General features: G+C 44.4%; 1 protein-coding gene across 1 annotated transcript; it reads left to right on the forward strand.

The window, feature by feature from the left end:
* Positions 1 to 3,589: 3,589 nt before the first annotated feature.
* Positions 3,590 to 20,755, forward strand: cdhr5 (cadherin related family member 5). Its single transcript, XM_023951760.1, has 14 exons — positions 3,590 to 3,840; positions 8,426 to 8,598; positions 10,809 to 10,868; positions 10,954 to 11,043; positions 11,111 to 11,197; positions 12,185 to 12,289; positions 12,364 to 12,549; positions 12,696 to 12,786; positions 13,238 to 13,335; positions 13,409 to 13,615; positions 15,782 to 15,895; positions 15,993 to 16,059; positions 18,010 to 18,170; positions 18,906 to 20,755. Exons 1-14 carry the CDS (start codon positions 3,612 to 3,614, stop codon positions 19,482 to 19,484), a joined length of 2,247 nt encoding a protein of 748 aa, XP_023807528.1. The 5' UTR covers positions 3,590 to 3,611; the 3' UTR covers positions 19,485 to 20,755.
* Positions 20,756 to 21,026: the final 271 nt, after the last annotated feature.

Here is a 21,026-nt window from a genome sequence, read left to right on the forward strand (position 1 = left end):
CTACTGCTTTAAAGCGGGCTACACAAATCCTGTCGATCAAACGTTTTGAATGTTTTACGTGGGGCCAGCAGGCTCCACCTACTTTTATTGAGGCATCTGATTGGTTAGTTTATAGCTTGAACTACAGAAAACAATGAAAAAAAGGAAGATTATCAAGATCATGTTAAAAATGGTATTAGAGCAAGAACGGTTCTTCTGACCAAAGAATAACTGAGTAACAGCTGTTTATTTCTCTGTAAACGTCTTTGGGGTTTTGGCTCCTTGGAGCCAGCAGGTACTTCCTGTTTGGAACGCCAGGGGGGAGGAGCCACTCAGTTTAGTACTCATACACAGTCAATGGTTAAAACCAAGAGAATGAGCCCCTCCTCTCTATGTCTACCCAGAGTTTGTGATGTCATGGAGGATTCAAAATGGTCACCAAACGGCGATCAACTACCAACGAACTTTTGCGAGTGAAGAAAAAACAGACTTTCACTTTAAAATATGGAAGCAAAAGAAAACAATTTATGACGCCAAATGTGGGCTACAGCCAATCATTTAACCAGTTTTGGATCATTTGAGTTTAGTAGACTGCCAACAACTATTCACGACATAAATGTTTAGATTTCGACATTCACATGATACCTATCTGGTAAAGACTAAAACCAAAGGAAACGTCAAAAACTGGGTTTAACATTATGTCACTACATTCTCTGGATAAATGGACTTAAATAAAACTTTTACAATTCAGTTATTGTTAGTATTCCTTGATGGCCACATATAGACATAAATGAAGAGTATTTTTAAGTTTTAGTGCGATGTTGCAGCTCTAGCTGGGTTTTGGTCGCTCTGACGCCTCTGTTGGTGTTAGAGGTCGCAGACCCCTGTACTAGATATGTTCTAGACACTTTCTTGGAGCAGCTGCAACAGAAGAAAAGCCCCACAAAGCTGCATATGATGGACTTTAAACTTTCATCAGGCTGATTCCGTCCTGTGTTTGATAACGACGGACTGTCCTCGGACGATCATGTGATCAGGCTCCATCTGTTCAGGACTGTAGCAGGAGCTGCAGCAGTTTCATCTGAACTTTACGTTCACCGTTTCTGATGAAGAACTGAGAGCATGAGCTGACCAGAGAATAAAGCAGAAAGGTGGTCAGGGGATCCAGTCTTCTTCTCTGAGCTGTGTCTGCACCAAACCTCCTGGAGTCCAACTGAAGCTGAGGCGTATGAAGAGGAGGAACCAAGATCTGTAGCTGAAGCTAAGATTTGAGTAAATGGTGGAATCAGTGAGCATTTCCTCTCAGGACGCCTCTGACATCTTTGAGTGTCTGAAAGACTCCATAATGATAAAGATCCAGAAGGACACAATCGGGGGAGCGCCAGCGCCTTCCTGTGGCCACGGAGGGACAGCCCCAGCAGCCGCACTGAGTGTGGCGTTCCTGAATGGAGGACGGAGCTTCATGGGAGATCATGAATCTGTGAGCTCATTGTTCCCACACAGATGGGGGGAGGGGGGTATGTGCCCCCCGCTTCACATGTGAGGCCTTTACGTGTCCCACGATGTGAGTCTGCCATTGTTTTCATGTTAGAAAACTCCCCCAAACACACAAACACAAACAGGGCAGGCACACAAAGAAAACACACAAACAAACAAAAACAAACTCAAATAAACAATCAAAACAGACACACGTCATCAAAAATGAAACGGTGCACAAAACACAAACACCAACACAAAGACAAGCACACAAACATACACATGCAGGCACGCAAATGGAACACACACACAAGAAAGAAACAATTACATATATATATGTTGTTTCTCTTTCGGCTTTTCCCATCAGGGGTTGCCACAGCGAACGAGTCGCATGGTAAACTTGGCAATGTTTTTACGCCGGATGCCCTTCCTGACGCAACCTTCTCAAACCGGGCTTGGGACCGGCACAGAGGTAGAGAAGGGAACAGGGAGCAGCCTGGAGTCGAACCCTGGTTTCACAGGCGGAAGGCGCCGCAAACCAGCACGAGCTAAACCAGCTCCATATATATGTATATATATGTATATATATATATATATAAAAAGAAAAAAAACGCCCCTCTCACCCTCCGCGGGTGGTTTCTCCTCCAAGCTCGGGTCTTCTACCAGAGGCCTGGGAGCTTGAGGGTCCTGCAGTATCTTAGCTGTTCCTAGCACTGCGCTTTTCTGGACTGAGAGGTCTGAGGTCTTTCCAGGTATCTGTTGTAGCCACTCCTCCAGCTTGGGGGTTACTGCCCCGAGTGCTCCAATTACCACAGGCACCACTGTCACCTTCACTTTCCAGGCTTTCTCCAGTTCTTCTCTAACTCCCTGGTATTTCTCCAGTTTCTCATGTTCCTTCTTCCTGATGTTCCCATCGCTTGGCACTGCCACATCCACCACAACGGCTTTCCTCTGTTCTTTATCCACCACTACAATGTATGGTTGGTTCTCCATTACCATCCTATCAGTCTGGATCTGGAAGTCCCACAGGATCTTTGCCCTCTCATTCTCTGAACCTTTGGAGGTTTTCCCATTTTGACCTTGGGGTTTCCAGTTCATATTCTGCATATATATATATATATATATATATATATATATATATATATATATATATATATATATATATATATATATATATATATATATATATATATATATATATATATATATATATATATATATATATATATATATATTTTAACACATATATATAGAACACTGCTGTTCTGCATAGGTCTGAACCCCCTCAGCCAAATAATCACCAAGACTGGCTATGGATACCGACTCAGAAATGGGGCAGCGCAGTGCTAGGAACAGCTAAGATACTGCAGGACCCTCAAGCTCCCAGGCCTCTGGTAGAGGAGCCCAGCTTGGAGGAGAAACCACCCGCGGAGGGTGAGAGGGGCGTTTACATTTATATATAGATGGATGGATGGATGGATGGATGGATGGATGGATGGATGGATGGATGGATGGATGGATGGATGGATGGATAGATAGATAGATAGATAGATAGATAGATAGATAGATAGATAGATAGATAGATAGATAGATAGATAGATAGATAGATAGATAGATAGATAGATAGATAGATAGATAGATAGATAGATAGATAGATAGATAGATAGATAGATAGATAGATAGATAGATAGATAGATAGATAGATAGATAGATAGATAGATAGATAGATAGATAGATAGATAGATACAATAAAAACAGACACACATTATCACAAAGGAAACTGTTCACAACACACAAAGACAAGCATATAAACAAACACATGCAATAAAAAAACATACAAATAACAGCACAGTAAAGCTAAACAATCATAAACACACAAACCCAGAAGCAAAAAAGGTTTAAGTTAAAAGTTTTTCTGTCTTGTTTTTTGTGCTGGACCCTTCACATCAAAGGGACCCTACCCAAACCCCCCCCCAGCAGAGATCTCTAAAAGAAGAAACTGCCTGGAGCAGAAGAAACAGCAGAAAATGTCTGCAGCTGGTCGGGTTTCTCCCATAATGCATTTGGGCTGCCAGAGCAGAAAAGAGATGCAGATATTTCAGTGGGAGGCGTCAAGTCTGCTTCTGGCAGGCGCTTAATGCAACGTGTGGCCGTAGATGAAGTCACAAACATTTCAGCTGCAGTGTCCTCCCACAGAGCGGCCCGCACAGACGGGGCATTATGCTGCCGGGTACCAGCTGGTACCACGACTCCTCATCTTCCTCTGTACTTCACGCGTGGCTCTGTGGACTCTGAACATGGAGCTGGCCTGGAGGAGCAAACCTGTGGACCTTCTCTTCAGATGTGCTGTGTGCTTCTCTGTGGTTTCTGTGGCTCAGAAAAGATGTGAGTACCCTCTGGTATTGCTTTCAGGGGCTGGTGTGTGTGGGGGGGTGGGGGGGGGTGGGTGGCACTGACTACATGATGCTCAGCAGTCAGAAACAAAGCAGAATTACCTGAAGGTCAACCTTTACTTGGACAAGCTGACAGACAGAAAGAGTCCATAAAGCTGGAGACAAAGGGACAGCGGAGAGAGGACGGCTAACCGAAGACTCTGTGCCCTGCAAGGAATCAGGAGATGGACATGTTATGGAAACCGAACTCCATAACTTCTGGGTCCTGATCTGAGGACACCAGAAAACCCTGCTGCTGTTAATCCATGTAATTTTTTTAAAAAGCCCTCATCTTTAGAGTTAGTAACCAATCTCGGCCTGAAAATACTGCAAAAGTTTTAGTTCCACCCAAAAAAACTTTAAAAAAAGCAATAATACGAGACTTAAAGTCGTAAATGTATGATTTTTTTGTCGTAATTGAACAGTTGTGACTTTTTTCTCATATGTTTAGAACTTTAAAGTTGTAGTTAAAAAAAAAAAAGTTTGTTTGTAAACTGGCCCTAAAACTCCGCCGTAAATATTCCAGTAAAACTAGCCCCCCTAAAACTTTTCTTATTTCTTTTTTCCCACTTAAAATGATTAGGTCTGGTGACATCCGTGGTGTTACGGGTCGAAACCAACCCGTATAGAAAAATATTCTTCTTCCTTCCAGTTTGGTCGCCTCGTCTTCTGTGGAGTCTTTGGAAAGATCAGCTCCCATGTTGACTTGATGTTTTGGTTGTGTGAATTAGTGGGCAGTGGAGTCATTCTGAGGTTTTTCTCCTTCTGAGGCTTGCATTGGGTGTCAAGAGGGCTTGATGACCATGAAGAAGGCCATCATTGATCCCCTCCACAGTCTGGGTAGGCCACAGAAGTCCATGGCTAAGGATGCTGCTGGCTGTTCAAAGAGCGCTGTGTCCAAGCAGATCGACGGAAAGATACAGTTCATAATGGGAGCTTCCTCTCATTAGCAAAGGGCTCGCTGGTGCTGTGCGTGGTCCCTCACGCTACATATGCGTCTCTTCTGCGCCTGTTGGGCTCTCCTTGCTGCAGCCTGACTGTTAGAGAAACAGCATCACCTGTACGTCATAAGTGCGTGTAACTTCCATTAACCTTAGAAAATACTTCACTTACCACACACAAGACAATGGTATGTTCCACTTTCATGACATTACTTGAGATAGCCATATGGGCTTCAAGGGAACTACCAGACATGCCTACGCTTCCCTTTAGATGCAGCCGCTCCTCTCTACAACCCTCTGCAGGCCTAGAAAACCTAAAAACCTCCAGTACCCATACGGGCCAACCCCCTGTATGGGTGCATGTGACTAAAATATTGGGTGTTAATGTGAGTGTGGTTGTGTAGCCCTGCGACAGACTGGCGAACATTCAAGAGTTTACACAAAAGGTAGCTCAATAGACCTGAAAAAGCATAAAACAGGTTGGATCAATGGATGGATGGATGGGTCTCTGTTCCATGGACAGAAGATTGTCTATCTGAAAGGGAAAGAAATAGATCATCTTCATAGAAACTTGTTTTATGAGAGTTGTGTTTTAATTCTCTTCACACCTTATTGTAGTGATTTCATAAAAAGGCAAAGAGGAAGGAAGAGAAGGGCTGGTTTTTATTTCAAGAACAAACCTGCTGGAAGTTTGTTCATTTTTTCTTACTGATGTGTTTGAACTTAATATTTTTCGAAATTATCCAAATCCAAATTTATCAAGTAAGCTGGAAGTTCCAGTTCATTCTGTCAGAGGCTTTTTCAGCCTCTAATAGAAGGGAAATGGTTTTTCTATTAGCAGAATTTATTTTATGAACAAGCCTGAGTATATTGAATCTAGTCCGATCAAAGTGAATTTTGTGAGGAGTAACTTTTTCTGATCTCTTTGGAAGTGTTTCACATTTTATTTTAAGATCTGCATTGACCACAGAGATGGAACCATAGCTAGACGGAAGTGTGGGATCTTCTGTGGTTTGAGGTGGAGGACCACGTTGGCTGTAACCATTCTATGGTTAAACGTTCCAGCTGTTCCCAGAATTCAGCATGGAAGCCGGTAGGGTCTGGAGCTTTGTTGTCAGGCAGAAGCAACCAAACTTCAGACACTGAGGCTGTGTCCAAATTCCTTCACTAATAATGAATTATATAGTGTTTTTGTCATCTATATAGTGCTTTTGCCATTTTTATTGCTGTCTGAATCTACATTTCTAAAATCCAGTGCCCTAAAAATTTCCCAGAAGTCTCTGTGAAAAACCAGTGTTCATCGATGCTCACTAGATTGGCGCATAAAGACCACAATGCATTGTGTTTAAACAACATCAACGTTTCCATCATCCAAACACAGTGGATTCATAGATAGTTGTTGTAAAACACTCCTATTGATTAGACTTTCACTTCGGGAAATCAGTGATGTCATATTCGCCATTTAAAAGAAAAGGTGAGCATGATTTACCAAATTGCTTTTAAAATTCAGAGCACTGCATAATCCTGCACTGTTTAGTTTTTAGTGGTTAGGGATTAGGGTGGGAATTCAGAAACATCCTGAGACTTCCATTTTCTTTGGAATAGTGCACCTGTTGAGCTTTGAGGTAAATCCAGAGTTAGCTTGGATCGGTTGTGATAAGTAAACATTAAGATAAAAATGTTAAAACATGTTTTTTAATTCATCTGGATTGTTGCCTATATCTTTGAAATTAAACTTCATTAATTCAATTCAATTTCAATGTTTCAAACACAAATGAGAATAAACACAAAAGTTGAAAATAGGAAGTGTGATGGTAAGGAGGGGGTGGAAGAGAAATCTTGTCAGTATGTACATGTTATACATTCACATTACATTCTGCATAGCACCTAAGCAGAATTGACGATTAATTCTCATTTCCTCACATAATCCTGAATGTTTTAGGAATTCAAGGCAGAAACATTCAGAGGCAGGAACAGTAGTTTCCAGCAGGGCCGGATTAGAGACTGACTGACTGATTGAATTTGTATTTATCTATTTTAAGCCTGTCTGTGTATTCATCTCTGTGCTTTTACTTTTTAACGTCTTTTTCAATTCATTATATACTTTGAGTCACTTTTATTTATTTTTTAAGTTTATCTTTGGTTTAGTTTTTTGTCTTTTTCGTTTATTTTTATGTATTTTTTGTCACTCATTTTAAAGTGTGTCTATCTGTTTAGCTACATATTCTTTTGACTTTCTTGTTTGTGTTTTATTTCTTTTTTTTTATGGTCACTTTAGTTTATTTAGTTCTGAACACACAGCATGGCTTCTACCAGTCTTTAAAGCATTAGTCATCTGTTTTTTTGTGCTAAAGTCTTAACAAACAAGTCCATATCCAGTTTTCTTGTTATGGCCATCTCACAAACTAAAAATAACTACATTTTGTTTTGTTTCATGTAGCATGGTGCAGCAGAATAATAATAATAATAATAATAATAATAATGATAATAATAATAATAATAATGGATCAGGTTTATCTGCACTTTTCCAGACGCTCAAAGCGCTTACATTGTGTCCATTATTCATTCACTCCTCAGTCATTCTTGGTGATGGTAAGTACTGTTGTAGCCACAGCTGCCCTGGGGCAGACTGACAGAGGCGTGGCTGCCAGTTCGCGCCCCTCTGACCATCACCGGGATCATTTATACACATGCACACGCCAGTGGACCCACATAGAAGGGGGTAAGAACTCGAGACAAAGTGGAGAAAGAGCTTTCACATTTTGCAGATAATACCCAAATCACAATGGAGGACACATGCATATGATGGAGCTGAGGAAATGCGTCCTTATACCCATGTAGATATTTGCAAACAGTGCAGAGGTCAAAGCACCGTAGAGTTTCTTTGAACTCGTTTGAATCTCGTTGGAAAGTTTGTTCCTGTTTCTGCAGAGGACTTAACATGGCAACATCCAGAAAAGAGGAAGATTGATGTCGAGATTGGTTTGGGAAAATACCGTCTCCGTCTCTACAATGGCTATGTCCACAATGTTGACAGGAGCTCTCTTCAGTGGCCTGGCAGGGAGTCGAGGAGTCTTCCGCACGGACATATCAGCACTGCCTGTGAGCAGGGAGCTCATTGTTGTCTTTCTTTTAGCAGCTGGTGCGGGCATGCTGGCTCATGTCTCACTCTGCTCACCCCTCATCTGCTTCAGAGCCTGCAGAGATGCACTGCCTACTTCTGAAGCACAGCACAGGTCAACAGAATGAGCCTGCAGCATGACACTTGCAGACTTTGAGGAACCTAAAACTTTTAGGAGAAACTTTCCTGTTTCAAAGAAAGGATGCCTCATTGAGCCATCCTAAGTAACCATGATGCCTCTGTGCAGATGTCAACAGCAGCAGCTCTGAACAGCATCCTGATTCTCCACAAGGCACTTGGTCACATCCTGATGGCTTGTCCACCCGATCTCCAACAGTCACTGTAGCCAGGGAACATCATAGTTCTGTGACACATAATGATGATGAAAAACTGAAAACCCGACCATGGAAATTGAAATGATGGATGGAGAGTGAATGTGATGTCCCCCTCCATCCCTCCCTCCCTCCCTCCCCCAGTGTGTACAGTGCCTCCCGGCCCTGTCAGCATCGCAGAAAACAACACGGCTGACGTGCAGGTGGTGAAGATCATCTCCAGCGCTGACGTGACTCTGGCGGTCTCCGTGAACCCGGAGAATCTGTTCTACATCAAAGGCAGCATCCTGATGATGAAGAAAGGCCTGGATTATGAGGTATTCCTTTGTGTTGCGGTCATCTGGTCAGCTCCAGGCGAACAAACCGCCCTTTCTGGATTATTGAGCGAAGATCTTTATTACAGTTTTTCTCAGTCGCTTTAGTACAATTCTCAGATCAGAATGAAATTCCCCAAACTATTTGTTCAATCTTCACATCATGATGTCACTTGTGCACATCATTTAAGCAGTTTCTCACTTCTTTGAACAAGTTGCAATTGCTTTGGTACATCCATGCAAATGATTATGTACAATTCTCTGCTCTTTGCTACATTATGAATTGTTTATGTCATGTTGATCAAAATGTATTATATAGTTCACTGTGCAATAGTCTTACTCCTCAAAACACCTAGTCATTAGTTCATCGTCTAAGTCATTAACTGCAAAATGGTTGACCAAGTTGTCATAATGTGACAAACATATTTCGCTGCATTGCAAGAGAGGATATTCACTGTGATGTGGATGAGAATTTGTGGCCTAACATGCAGGAACGACAAGAGGTGTAGGAAGACCACACCAATTCCTACTGCACTGCCTGTACTGTTGGACAGAATATTGTCCTATCTTTTTTTTTCCTTTGTGTTACTGTTTGCAGTGGGTTTTTTCTATGTTGGTATGACATGGTCTGTTAACAAATTACAATATGAACAATAAAAGTGTAAATGTGATTCTTGTCCAGTCTCTTGCAATCAAACAAAAAAGGTGTAACTTACATTTTACAATAACTGTCATCAAAACTTTAGCCATAGTTTCCATCAGAACCTCCCTCTAAAGTACACAGTTATATTGACAACATGACTAAGTCATTTGACTGTCTTGTTCGTAGACAATGACACAAGGACTTGACATTCTGATGGCACTGACATGTTCAATGGCATAAAGACTTAGTTTGGAGAGATGAACTAAAGATTTTGAGCAAGTTACAGGCTTTAGCAAGAAATCCATAGTGTTTTGCTGTTTGTACAAATTGTTTTGAGAAATGCACACACGTATTTGCAAACTTCAATTCTGATCTGAGAATTGTACTAAAGCGACTGAGAAAAACTGTAACAAGTTACCGGTAGTTCATCCACTATAGTCCCAACTGCTCTAATGGGGGATACAGGCTGTCTGCAGGCAAAAAATGGTCAAACCCGTCCGAGGCACGCAGGTGGCACCTACCACACGCATGAGAATAGTACGTTCCATTTTTATGACATCCCTTTAGATGGCTGAATGAGCCTCAAGGGAACTGCAAGATACAGTTCTTAACCCTTGTGGGGTCCAGATGACCCCACCCTTACATTGACGTGTTCTCCCTACCATGACAAAGGTGGATAAAGGTGGAAAGATTTCATGTAATCCATGGACACCAGTGAAGATCACAAATCATTGAAGAAAAAAGGTTCAGCGCACTGTCTAGTGGGTCTAGATTACCCCACTCCCAATGTTAAAAGTGCCTAGGATAGCACAAGGGTTAAGATGCAGCCACTCCTCTCTACGAACCTCCACAGGCCCGGACAACCCAAAAACCCACAGCATCAATTACGGTTCAACCCCTCGTGTGGGTCATCCCCCCCAGAAAAGGTGCAGAGGGGGGGGGACAGACAGCCTTCCTCTGATGCAAACATGAGCTGGTCCTCAGCAGAGACACATGGAAAACCCCAGAACCTCCTGCTGGACCGACATGTTAACGTCACGGATGACAACCTGGACCAGCTGAAGTTCTGAGTCCAGCAGGAAGAGAATGGAGGTCCAGGTTTATGGCTCTCTCGGCCAAAAAAGTCCCTGACCCCTGCCTTACATCAATGGCTGCTCTGTGGAGAAAGACACCACATATTGTGTCCCCCCCCCCCCCCCCCCCACACACACACACACTTAGTTTTTTCTGGCCATATTTCTGTCTGAGAGGGTTTGCTGTGAAACTATTCCAACTTTGTGAACTCTGCAATGGTGTTGACATGAACCAGCAGCATAAGTTGCTGTTGCTTCTCTGATCTTTGTTTAGAGAACTGCAGGGAGAACATGCAAGCTCTGCCTGCATGAGTATCTCACACTTTTCAGAGGGTGAATGCTGCTGTTTTTGTTATTTCATATGTCAGAATTATGCCTTACATTTCAGTCAAAAGCAGCACAGAGAATTTCCAGGTGGAAACGTGTTCTGCTGCAGCACCAATCAAAAAGGCTTTCTGCCAAAACGGATTTGACTTGGTGGTTTCTGTGTTGCGCAGTCATTGCCCAGTGCAGCTCTGGTGGTGTGGGTGCTGTGTTCCAGAGCGGGATCCACAACTGTACGTATTCTCCACCACAGAAAACACCCACACAGCATTTCTTTATCAACCTGAGCTCTTCCTAACCCACCCCACTCTCTTTTAGGTGAATGAGTCTGTGGAGGTCTTGGTGGAGAATGTGAACGACAACCCACCCAACTTCGCTCAGAACCACTATGTTCTGGATGTGAATGAGGTGAGTGGCGCTGCTGCAACATTTCTGCAGGAAAGTGTGGTTTCACTCTGACATCTGCATCCTGCAGCTCCTCCCCATCAACTCCAGCATCGGGCTCCTGCAGGCCACAGACGTGGATTCAGAGCCGCTCTACTACCGCCTGGAGTCTGCCACGGTGAGAAATCTGCATTCATGCCGCAACTCTTTATAGAGGAATAAAAACTAAAGTGACTTTTTTTGGTGCCATTTTTAGACAATAAAATGAAGGGTCACAAAAACATGGCAGTCGCAACTTTTATGTCTAATAGACGGAATATTTTATTAATTTTGTGGATCACAGTATTTGACCATAAATCTGTTGATTTTAAGGTTTTTCTATAAATAGATTTAATGAAAGTTCCACTGTGAGCATCTTCTGATCGTCTGAGTGGAGCAGTATAGCAACAAGTTGCAGTATAGCATCATTGCAGCATGGCAACATAGCAACATAGCATCATAGCAACATAGCAGCATAGCAACATGGCAGCATAGAATTATAGCAACATAGCAGCACAGCAACATAGCATCATAGCAACGTAGCAGCATAGCAACATGGCAGCATAGAATTATAGCAACATAGCATCATAGCAACGTAGCAGCATAGCAACATAGAATTATAGCAACATCGCAACATAGCAGCATAGCAATATAGAAGCATAGCAATATAGAAGCATAGCAACATGGCAGCATAGAATTATAGCAACACAGCAGCATAGCAAAATAACAGCAAAGCAACACAGCACCATAGCAGCATATCAACATACAGTAGCAGCATAGCAGATCAAATAAATTCCAAAAGTAGATCTTCTAAGAAAAAGCAAATGTAATTCAATCAATAAAGTTGATTTTCCATTCAGCCTAAAGTTAAACACTAAAGTCCAAAGAATACTAATGGCTTTTTTTCAGAGGCTGCCATGATTCAAACCTTAAATCAAACCAGGTTCCAGAGTTGAGCCTTTTTTGTGACCCTTGACGGTTGTATCTATTGTGTTGGAGGAGACCTTGTCTGCTTTTCATGAAAGGTTATTTTGCATAGACATTTCTCTGAAAAAAATCTAACATTTTATTACATTTTAACTTCTATTTGTTTCATCGGTGTTCCTCTCTTTCTCCGTTAAATCAGGACAAATACTTCCGTCTGGAAAGCGTGACCTCTCCCAGGATCCTGGTGAAGAGCATCCTGGACTATGATGCTGTGCAGAAGGTGTCCTTGGTGCTGCACGTGCAGGTCGGCAGGTGTTGCTCAGGATCAGGCTCCGCTCGGCTCTGATGGTCTTTGCTGAGCCTCTCTTCTTCTTCCAGGACACGTTCAACGGCTCGGCCTCCAACGAGCCCTTCTTCACCTCCGTGGCCTCCATCACAGTGCAGGTGAAGGACATGGACAACCGCCCCCCCTGGTTTCAGCCCTGTCAGAGGATCAGCTTTGGGGCTGCCAAACTGTGTGTGAGCAGCGGCTACAGAGGGAGGGTCAACCTGACCGAGAAGGAGGTGAAGCTGAGATGTTTAAGGACTTTTCACAAGAAAATAAGCGTCGTTTGTGTCTGCTTTCACAACAAAAATTAGACCCTTCAGACGTGTCAGTCTGAGTGTCACGTGGAGAGAGCCATGACTAAAAAGCTGGTTCTGATGCACAGGAAGGCCCGCTGGTTCTGGAACCCGGTCCAGTGTTTGCCAGAGACGGAGACCGGAACCGGAGTGAGCTGATCAGCTACAGAATCCTGCGAGGTACATCTGGTTCTTGCCATCTTTTTCCGACTCAAACATTCGATGGTCCTGAATTTAAAGACCCGCCGATCCAGAAAACACCCATGAGCAGATTTTACCGTCTCCTCCTCAGTGGATCACGGGTCGTTTTCTGAAGATCCAAGTCTGGAGTGTGGTAGTTTAAAACAGAGTGTGCACTTCCACAATGTCTCAACAAGGAAACCCGCCATATTTAGTATGATTGTCCTCGGATGACAAAACATGGTTTCCAGGTCTGTCTTCGGTAAATCCAGAAGATCAGCAGCGCTCTTAAAATGGTCCCCAAAACTTGTCCCACATCTGTTGGAGCTTATCAGCTTCTGCAGCTCTCCCCTCCCTAAAAACCTTCTCAGGTGGTCTGCAGGTCAGCGCACAGACTTCATGAAGTCCGCTTTGGTTTTTTTCTGCTCACCGTGTGTCCTATGATCTCCAGGAAACGAAGGGAACATTTTCCAGATTGACGAGGAGACGGGGAACATCTCCATGACCAAAGCGGCGGATGTGTTAGGCCCCATATCCCTCACAATCCTGGTAACGGCAGCTCTGAATGTAAAAGTTCCAGCAAAGATCCTGGTTCTGAGCCCAGTATGCCACCACCTTTCAGGCGTCCCAGGTGACCAACAGAGACCAGTTTGCTGTGACACAGGTGACCATCGAGGTGATGAAGAAGAGCAGGAACCCACCTCGCTTTGAGAAGGAGCGTTACGAAGGATTCATCTACAGTAACTCTGTTCCCGAGAGCATGGTTCTCCGAGACCGGAGCACCAACCGGCCCTTCCGGGTCCGGGCTCAGGATGAGGACTTTGCCGCCGTGAGTTCTTTCAGATCCTTGTTCAGAATGCAGGAACGGCAGCGACATTGTTTCATGGTCGCCAAAACTTCCACCAAATCTGCAGCTCACCTCTAACAATCCTTCTTCAAATACACTGACATGAATCTGCAGGTTCTGGAACTGAATCAGAATCTGGTTCCAGCAGCAGGTTTAAGTAGACCAATGAGAGTGAAGCCTAACAGAAAGCCCCGCCCCCCGTGTTAGAAACACCGCTCACACTGACTGGTCTTCACAGATCCATGAAACTGCAGGAAGGACAGAGACGAACGTTTGAGGCCGGAAGATGATTCAAACTCAGTTCACTGAACCCAACCAGAACCGTCGCCTGCAATCTTATTCTCTCACATTTTTGCCTTTAAACATGAAATTCGTCCACTGGTTCATCATGTGTGCTGTAAAACACATGCGATCAACACTGTTGTGATGCTAGAGCTGCTTACAGCTCGTTCTGTTTTTCTGTCAAAGAACTTTAACCCTTGTGTTATCTTAGATGACCCCACCCCACCCTTACACTGACGTGTTCTCCCTACCATGACAAAGGTGGTTAAAGGTGGAAAGATTTCATGTAATCCATGGACACATGGAATCATTGAAGAAAAAAGGTTCAGCGCACTGTTTAGTGGGTCTAGATGACCCAACTCCCAATGTTTAAGTGCCTAGGATAGCACAAGGGTTAAAAATGAAAAAAGTCCAGAGATGATTTCCAGGTAAAGGAGCATTAAGCACGACAAACAAGCCCAGACCAAGTTAGCATTAAGCTAACCGATGACCAAAGAAACGTATCCAAATTTGCTAACAAGTAACGATCGTCGTAACAATTACTAAAGACTATTCTGACAATATGGGGAAACGACAGGACCAAACAAAGGTAGTGGTGACCGAAGACTTCCCTGCCGACATCACCTGATGATGTTCGGTAACGTCAAGAACAGTAATACCAAAGACATGTGAAGTTTTTAACCTGAAACGCGCACAAACATTTTAAAGCAAATACAAAGCAATTCAGGACAGCCGTGTCCAAAGTCCGGCCAATAAGCCTAATGCAGCCGGCATTTGAATTTCCGGGCTCCCTGCATTATATAAATAAAATTCGGCCAACGGCATTTTCTAAAAACTGTGTAGGATATTTGGATTGTGGTTGGTGATGGTTGTAAACCTGTGGCAACACAGTCGTGTGATCTTTCAGTGACTTCTTTAGTTCAGTTCTAACATGTCAACTGTAAATAAAAAGAGTTGACAGTGACGGCCACCACTTCCAGGACAAGTGGAAATCGGCACATTTTTCAGTGAAATATGAAACTGCTGTGTCTCACTAATATGTCAACAGACTCTAACTATTTTCAAGAGGCAGACAAGACATGCTAACTACGACACGCTAACTCGAAATGAACAAAAAGGGACAAATTGGCAGTATTTTAAGTAAAAACGTAGTTAGATGTATCTGCTTTCTATGTTAAAATCTGGCCCTCTTTGCAAAACGTTTGAACGACCCTGGCCTGTTCCAGGAAGCATGGACACACTTGAGATGTTGTAACAGTTAGACATAAACAGATGTCCAGTAAACTTGTTCAGTAGAGATTGACAGAGATAATAGAGCAGAGACACAGACAGTGGTCCTAATAACATATTTTTGGCACAAATAGAATCCTCCTAGCAGGGAAGTGTTTGGGCCCCTGGTAGGAAAAGGGGGTCCCAGAGGAGAGACCAATAGTGTCATGTTTTTGTCTGCCGGCTTTTGTCAGTTTCTTGTTAGTTATTCTGTTTACATAAAATGCACCAGTTCTGAGCCTTCTGGTCCGTTTTTAGCTGCTCTTATTTCCGTAAAGTTCCAGTAAATTCTCTTTATTTTTCAATGTTCTTTTGACTGTTTTTCTGTTTGCTTTAGTCTCATCTTTCAAAGTCTTTTTCTTCACATTCAGAGACAGTAATTATGTCCACATTTACACTAAAAGTATTTTAAATGTTTAGCACATGTTGGATTTCTCTGCTAGAACGTTGATCAGAGGGCCCACCAGGGGACTTTTGCCTGGGGCCCCCAGAAAATCTAGCATCGGCTCTTTGCCGCACTCCATTAACGTTCGACTCCCAGCATTAAGAGCGAAGCTTGTTTTGGTTCCTGTCTCATCTCCTGTGTTTGGACATCAGGGGCTGAATCCAGATGTGAGGTACGAGGTTCAGTACAGCAGCTACGTCAACGTGACCTCTGACGGCTTTGTGGTCCTGAAGAGAGTGGTGAAGACCGAGTCCTTCGCCCTCCAGGTCACTCACACACACCTTCTGTCTGTCAGTCACATGATGAGCCATGCTATTGCCCCCCACCCCCTGTTGTAAGCTGTGAACTCTGTGCTGTGTGCAGCTGCGTGCCGTGGACGCGGTGACCGGCGAGTTTGGAACGGCGGCGCTCTCCGTTCAGGTCATTCCCGGTGAGCCCATCAGTGCTCCTTTGCCACCTCCCCTCATTTTTTCACTCCTCCCTGCAGTGAAGAGTTGACTTCTTTCTCTTCATACCTGTCACCAACAGCTGCTTTCAATTTTATTATAATAATAAAAAGAAGCAATTTAATTTATCTTAAAAAAAACTAAGTTCTGCTTTTTCTTTCTAATGCTTTTTTGTCCACATATGAGATAGAAGCAAAGTTTTGCTCATCATCATTTTCTTGACTCTTAGCCTTGCAAAAGTGTTCAACCCCTCGGACATTTTAGCCTTTTCTTGCCTTAATTAATCACTTATGATCAATAAAATGTGTCTTTTTCGCACAAAATTTAATGTCAAAGTGAAAACATATTTCTACAAAGTATCGTCAGCAAAACAAAACGTATAAAGAAATATAATTGTTGACGTAGTTATTAATCCCTCTGACTGCGATGAGTCTGTGTGAATCAGCCTCTATCTGTCTTCTACATCAGCATGTTGCTATTCTGCCTTTGAGAACAGGCAGTAACAGCCCTTTTCAAGTCCAGCCCCCAATTCTCCATGGGATTTAGGTCCGGGCTTTGACTCGGCCACTCAGGAACATTTACCTGGTTCTTGTTAAACCACTCCTGTCCTGTGTTGCGTTTTCAGAAGCTGTAGATCAGGGGTTCCCAAATCCAGGCCTCGAGGGACAGCCTCCTGCTAGTTTTCTAGAAATCCTGCCTCATCTGCTGCTGATTATCGGGATCAGGTGTGTTTAGCCAATAAGGAGCTTGAGTGGCAGGATGGTTGGAAAACATGTAGGACATCGGCCCTCGAGGCCTGGATTTGTGCAACCCCTGCTTTAGAATATTGTCTGGATGGAAAAAGAAATCTTCTCTCACACTGTGGTTCTCTAGCCATTCTGCCCTCTATCTTTCAAGTGGAACCTGATGCTGAGAAACATTTCCACAGCATGATGCTGCCACCACCATGCTTCACAGTGGGGTGGGTGTGTCTTCTCTGACGGCCTAAAAGTTTAACTTTGGTCTGATCAGACCAGAGAACCTTCTTCATCATGGAGTCTCCCACACGTCTTTTGGTGAACTTTACTTGAGCTCGAACATGAATTTTCCTCACCTGTGCCTTTCTCGTTACCATTCTACCATCTCACGGCTACATCTTGTAACTCGTCCAAAGTGGTCGTAGGAGTCTTGGTAGCTTCTCTCATAAGTCTCCTACTTTCGTGGACACTCAGTCTAACGAGGACGGCCTAATCTAGCCAGTACCATATTCCTTTCATTTCTTGAAGACATTTTCTTCACTGAAATCCAGGGAATGTTTGATGCCTTAGAAATTCTTTTGCATCCATCCTCTGCACTGTACAACCCTTTCTGTGAGTAGCTTGGAGTGTTCCTCTGTTTTCATGGTGTAATGATGGCCTGAAACACCAGTGTTAGCCAGACTCTGGACCCTTTTTCATACCTCAATCCCACCCACACCACTCAGGTAAACAGTCCAAGCGCTCCAGCTTCCTCCTACTGGGTGTTTGTGGGAGGGATTTTGTGAGCTGTGACAGACTGGCGATCTGTCCAGGGTGAACCTGCCTTCTCGCCACGGCAGCTAGGACAGGCTCCGGCAACCCCGTGACCCCGGCATGGCTAAGGAAATGGATAGATGTTTTCACTTTGACATTAAATATTAATTTCCATCCATTTTTGAGTGAAAAAAAGAAGAATTTTTTATTACCATTAGTGATTCATGAAGGCCAGAAAACGGTAGAACAGTGAAGGGAGTGAATAGATTTTACACAAAAAACACACTCGCATGCAGACGCACAAACATAAATAGTAGTAGGACTTCAGACAGAGGAACCTGAAAGCCGCCTGAAACGACGCTCATCTGTTTAGCTTTTGTACCTGAAAACCTCAGCATGAAGCCATCAGGTCACTTTCAGTGACTCACCTGTTCCCCCCCGCAGCTGTAGCCATCCCCTCCCCCGCAAACACTGGCTATCGCCCAGGCGACATGGCGCTGCTGGGCCTCGTCATGGCGGCTCTGCTCGTCCTTTCCCTCATCGTGATTGGCTTCCTGGTTTCCCGCTTGTGGAAGGGAAAGTCCAGTTTGGGAAACTTGTGTCAGGTCAGTGTTGGTCGAATGTTCACACTGGGAATGGAAAACTCTCATCTTCACTCTCTGAATGTGCATGAATGTAAGTTCTTGATTACATTTAATAACTTATAACTCGGTATTGTTTTCCAGCTGTAGTTCGCCTCGTATGGCCCCGCCCATTTCTACATATTTACAGCTTTTGTCACTGTTTCCATTTCTTTTAATTGTCTTAGTTTTCAAAATAAAAGCAGATCTGATACTTTTAAGGGCTTGCCTTACTTATGAATACTTATTAAAGTATTTATGACTCAGCTTGTAGTTGTAACTTTGATTACAACATTAGTTACAATTACAAGCTACACATCTAAAAAAAAAAAGAATTGAAAAAAAAGCATGATCAACCATCTGACGAGCATCCCTGTGTTCTGGTTCACGGGTTATTTTTGGTCTTTTAGTCGTGAACAGGATTGTTAAAGTTGAACATCTTCATCGGTGTCTGTAGCTGGTCTGGATCCACGGCTGCACTGATTCTTCTAACTGCTGCTGCTCGTTTCTGCAGCAGCTTTAGTAACGAATGTAGAAACTCCTCAACATGAGGCGATTCCAACATCCCAGCTGTTGATGGAGACGATGTGACTCTGTTTAAAGTTAAATCTGGTCCTGATGCTGGAGGAGAATGAGGGGCTCAAGGTGTCCCCCCCACCTCCTCCTCCAGAGAACCTCAGGTAGAAAGTCAAAGGTCTGATTCCCCTTTCCTGACTGCAGTGCCTGCAGGGCGAGGAGCCCCGGGCCGGACGCCGAGACTCCCTGCAGTACACCAATGACGGCTTCCAGAACGAGTCCGACCGCGGGGGGGTCCGCCGCTGGAACGCCACTCCCAGGCGCAGCACCTTTCCCCAGCCCCGGGGCCGGGTCCTACCCCTGGAGAGGCGGGGCCACTGCGCCTCCTGCGGCATCTACAGCAACCACGTCCCCAAGGGGAGCCCCGTGATGAGGCCCAGCAGGAGGGGCCGAGGAGACGGGGACGAGCTCGGCGTGAGGTCCATCCTGTCCCAGCAGCCGCGCCGGGAGGGGGGGAAGAGCGTGTGGTTCAAGCAGAGCGACGACTCCTCCGACATCGAGGTGGAGATCATCCCGGACGCTGTGGGCCGGGTGGAGGAGGAGACTGAGGAGGAGCTGGAGGTGGAGATGGAGGACGTGGTCAGAGACCCTGCCGCACCCATGAGGCCCCCCGAGGACGTGCCCGACAGTGAGCGCGTGCAGACCAGTGAGGAGCAGAACCCCACAGAACCTGCAGAACCGGGCTCAGACAGGGGGGAGGTGGGGCAGCAGGAGGAGCGCTGATGGCGGGGGTCAGAGGTCAGACTGAACAAACAGCCTAGGAGCACCTGTGAGGGCGAGGGGGATGGACAGCCTTTTTTTTACTTTCACATCCCACCCCCCTGACGCTGCAGCACCTATGGAGACCAAAGTTCTGCGGTTCTCACAGGTTCTTCACGTTCCATTCAGACAGACTAAACGTGTGCCCCGCCCCCCAGCGCAGCAGACACAAACCACGCTGAAGCGGAGCGGCTCTTCAGAAAACATCAACATGGTCACAGGTCTGAGTAACCCCCTCCTGTAGGGGGGGGTGTCTCCCATTGTCCCGGCGCTTCCCGGTGGGAATCTATTACTCTGGAGTTCTGAACATTAAGAGCACGCCTGATGTTTCAGCAGAAACTGTCGGGTTTTCCATGCAGGTGGGACACAGACCAGGTACGGCGGCTGCAGGGTTAAAGCCACGGCAACGTTGACCTGAAGGCCGGAGTTTGTTCACGGTGACCCCCGGTGAGGTTGGGAAAACGTTCTCACAGATCCTCATGCGAATATTAACCTTGATCCCCCAAGAACGGCCCTTCAAGTTGTACTACAGTAAAAGTATCATTCTAGTAGAAGTACAAAAGTGAATAATTTCCTTCACAGTTTTTCATCTTTTTGGCGTCAATAAAGTTTTCACCATCATGTTGGATAGTCAGGGATGCGTTGGCTGACATCCGTTTCTTAACCGAACCTACAACTTCCTTTAGTAAATACTGAAAAATATATATATTTCTATTTATCTCAAAATTTTGTCCCATTTTTGCGTCCTACATAAGTGTTAGATCAATGTTCAATATAAAAATCAGCGTTTTCGTCAGACGTTTCAAAAGGGTCTAGCCTGTTGAGGCTTGTTGTAGATGCGCTGATGCGTCCATAGTGGTTCCATAGTTGATGGTCAAGTTAATGGTTCCATTTCTGGACAGAATTCCCTAAAATCGGTTTGTTTTCATTAACGTGCCTCTACTATGGTGCAAAAATGTTACACATCTGGACAGTCACAGTCCATTGTAACCATTGTGTCCATTGTAAAGTGTGCCGCAGTAAAACTACTTTCTATGCACAAAGTTACTGAAGTAAAAGTATCTCAGTTCTTTAAGCTTTACCCAAGAGCTCCACACAGAGCTCCATTAACTCCGAGACATCTTTGTACTAAACCCTTCAAATTCTGATCATGTTGGTGAAAAGTATAACAAGCTGTCCTGTTTAGTTTTGTAAAGTGACTGAAAATGTTGAATAAAGTTTTCTGGTGGTGGGATTTTTGTTGCCGTCACATAACTAGAGGCCAAACAGCTGAGCTTGACGGAAGGCAGAGAAAGGAGCCAAAACAGAGAATCAAGGAAAAAAAAAAGATTCAGATTCAAGATCAACCAAAAATGTTCTTCCCAATGCAAAGCCGTCATGGCTGATTGATCATTGGGTGCTCGAGACTGGGGGGTTGGGGTGGAAGACATGCCTGACCTGCATGTGCTGGTGGGGTCTGTGGGCGATGGTCACTCGAGTAAACTAAGGAAATCGTTTGCCACATTC

This window comes from Oryzias latipes, chromosome 3, assembly GCF_002234675.1.
Source record: "Oryzias latipes chromosome 3, ASM223467v1".
In the NCBI taxonomy this organism is placed as follows: domain Eukaryota; kingdom Metazoa; phylum Chordata; class Actinopteri; order Beloniformes; family Adrianichthyidae; genus Oryzias; species Oryzias latipes.

What these genes read in the sequence shown, in the direction of transcription:
- cdhr5 (XM_023951760.1), top strand. Translation starts at nt 3,612, where the DNA reads ATGAAGTCACAAACATTTCAGCTGCAGTGTCCTCCCACAGAGCGGCCC. An exon ending in TCAACCTGACCGAGAAGGAG is followed by an intron (nt 12,550 to 12,695) that starts GTGAAGCTGAGA and finishes TCTGATGCACAG; the next exon opens with GAAGGCCCGCTGGTTCTGGA. An exon ending in GTTTGGGAAACTTGTGTCAG is followed by an intron (nt 18,171 to 18,905) that starts GTCAGTGTTGGT and finishes TCCTGACTGCAG; the next exon opens with TGCCTGCAGGGCGAGGAGCC.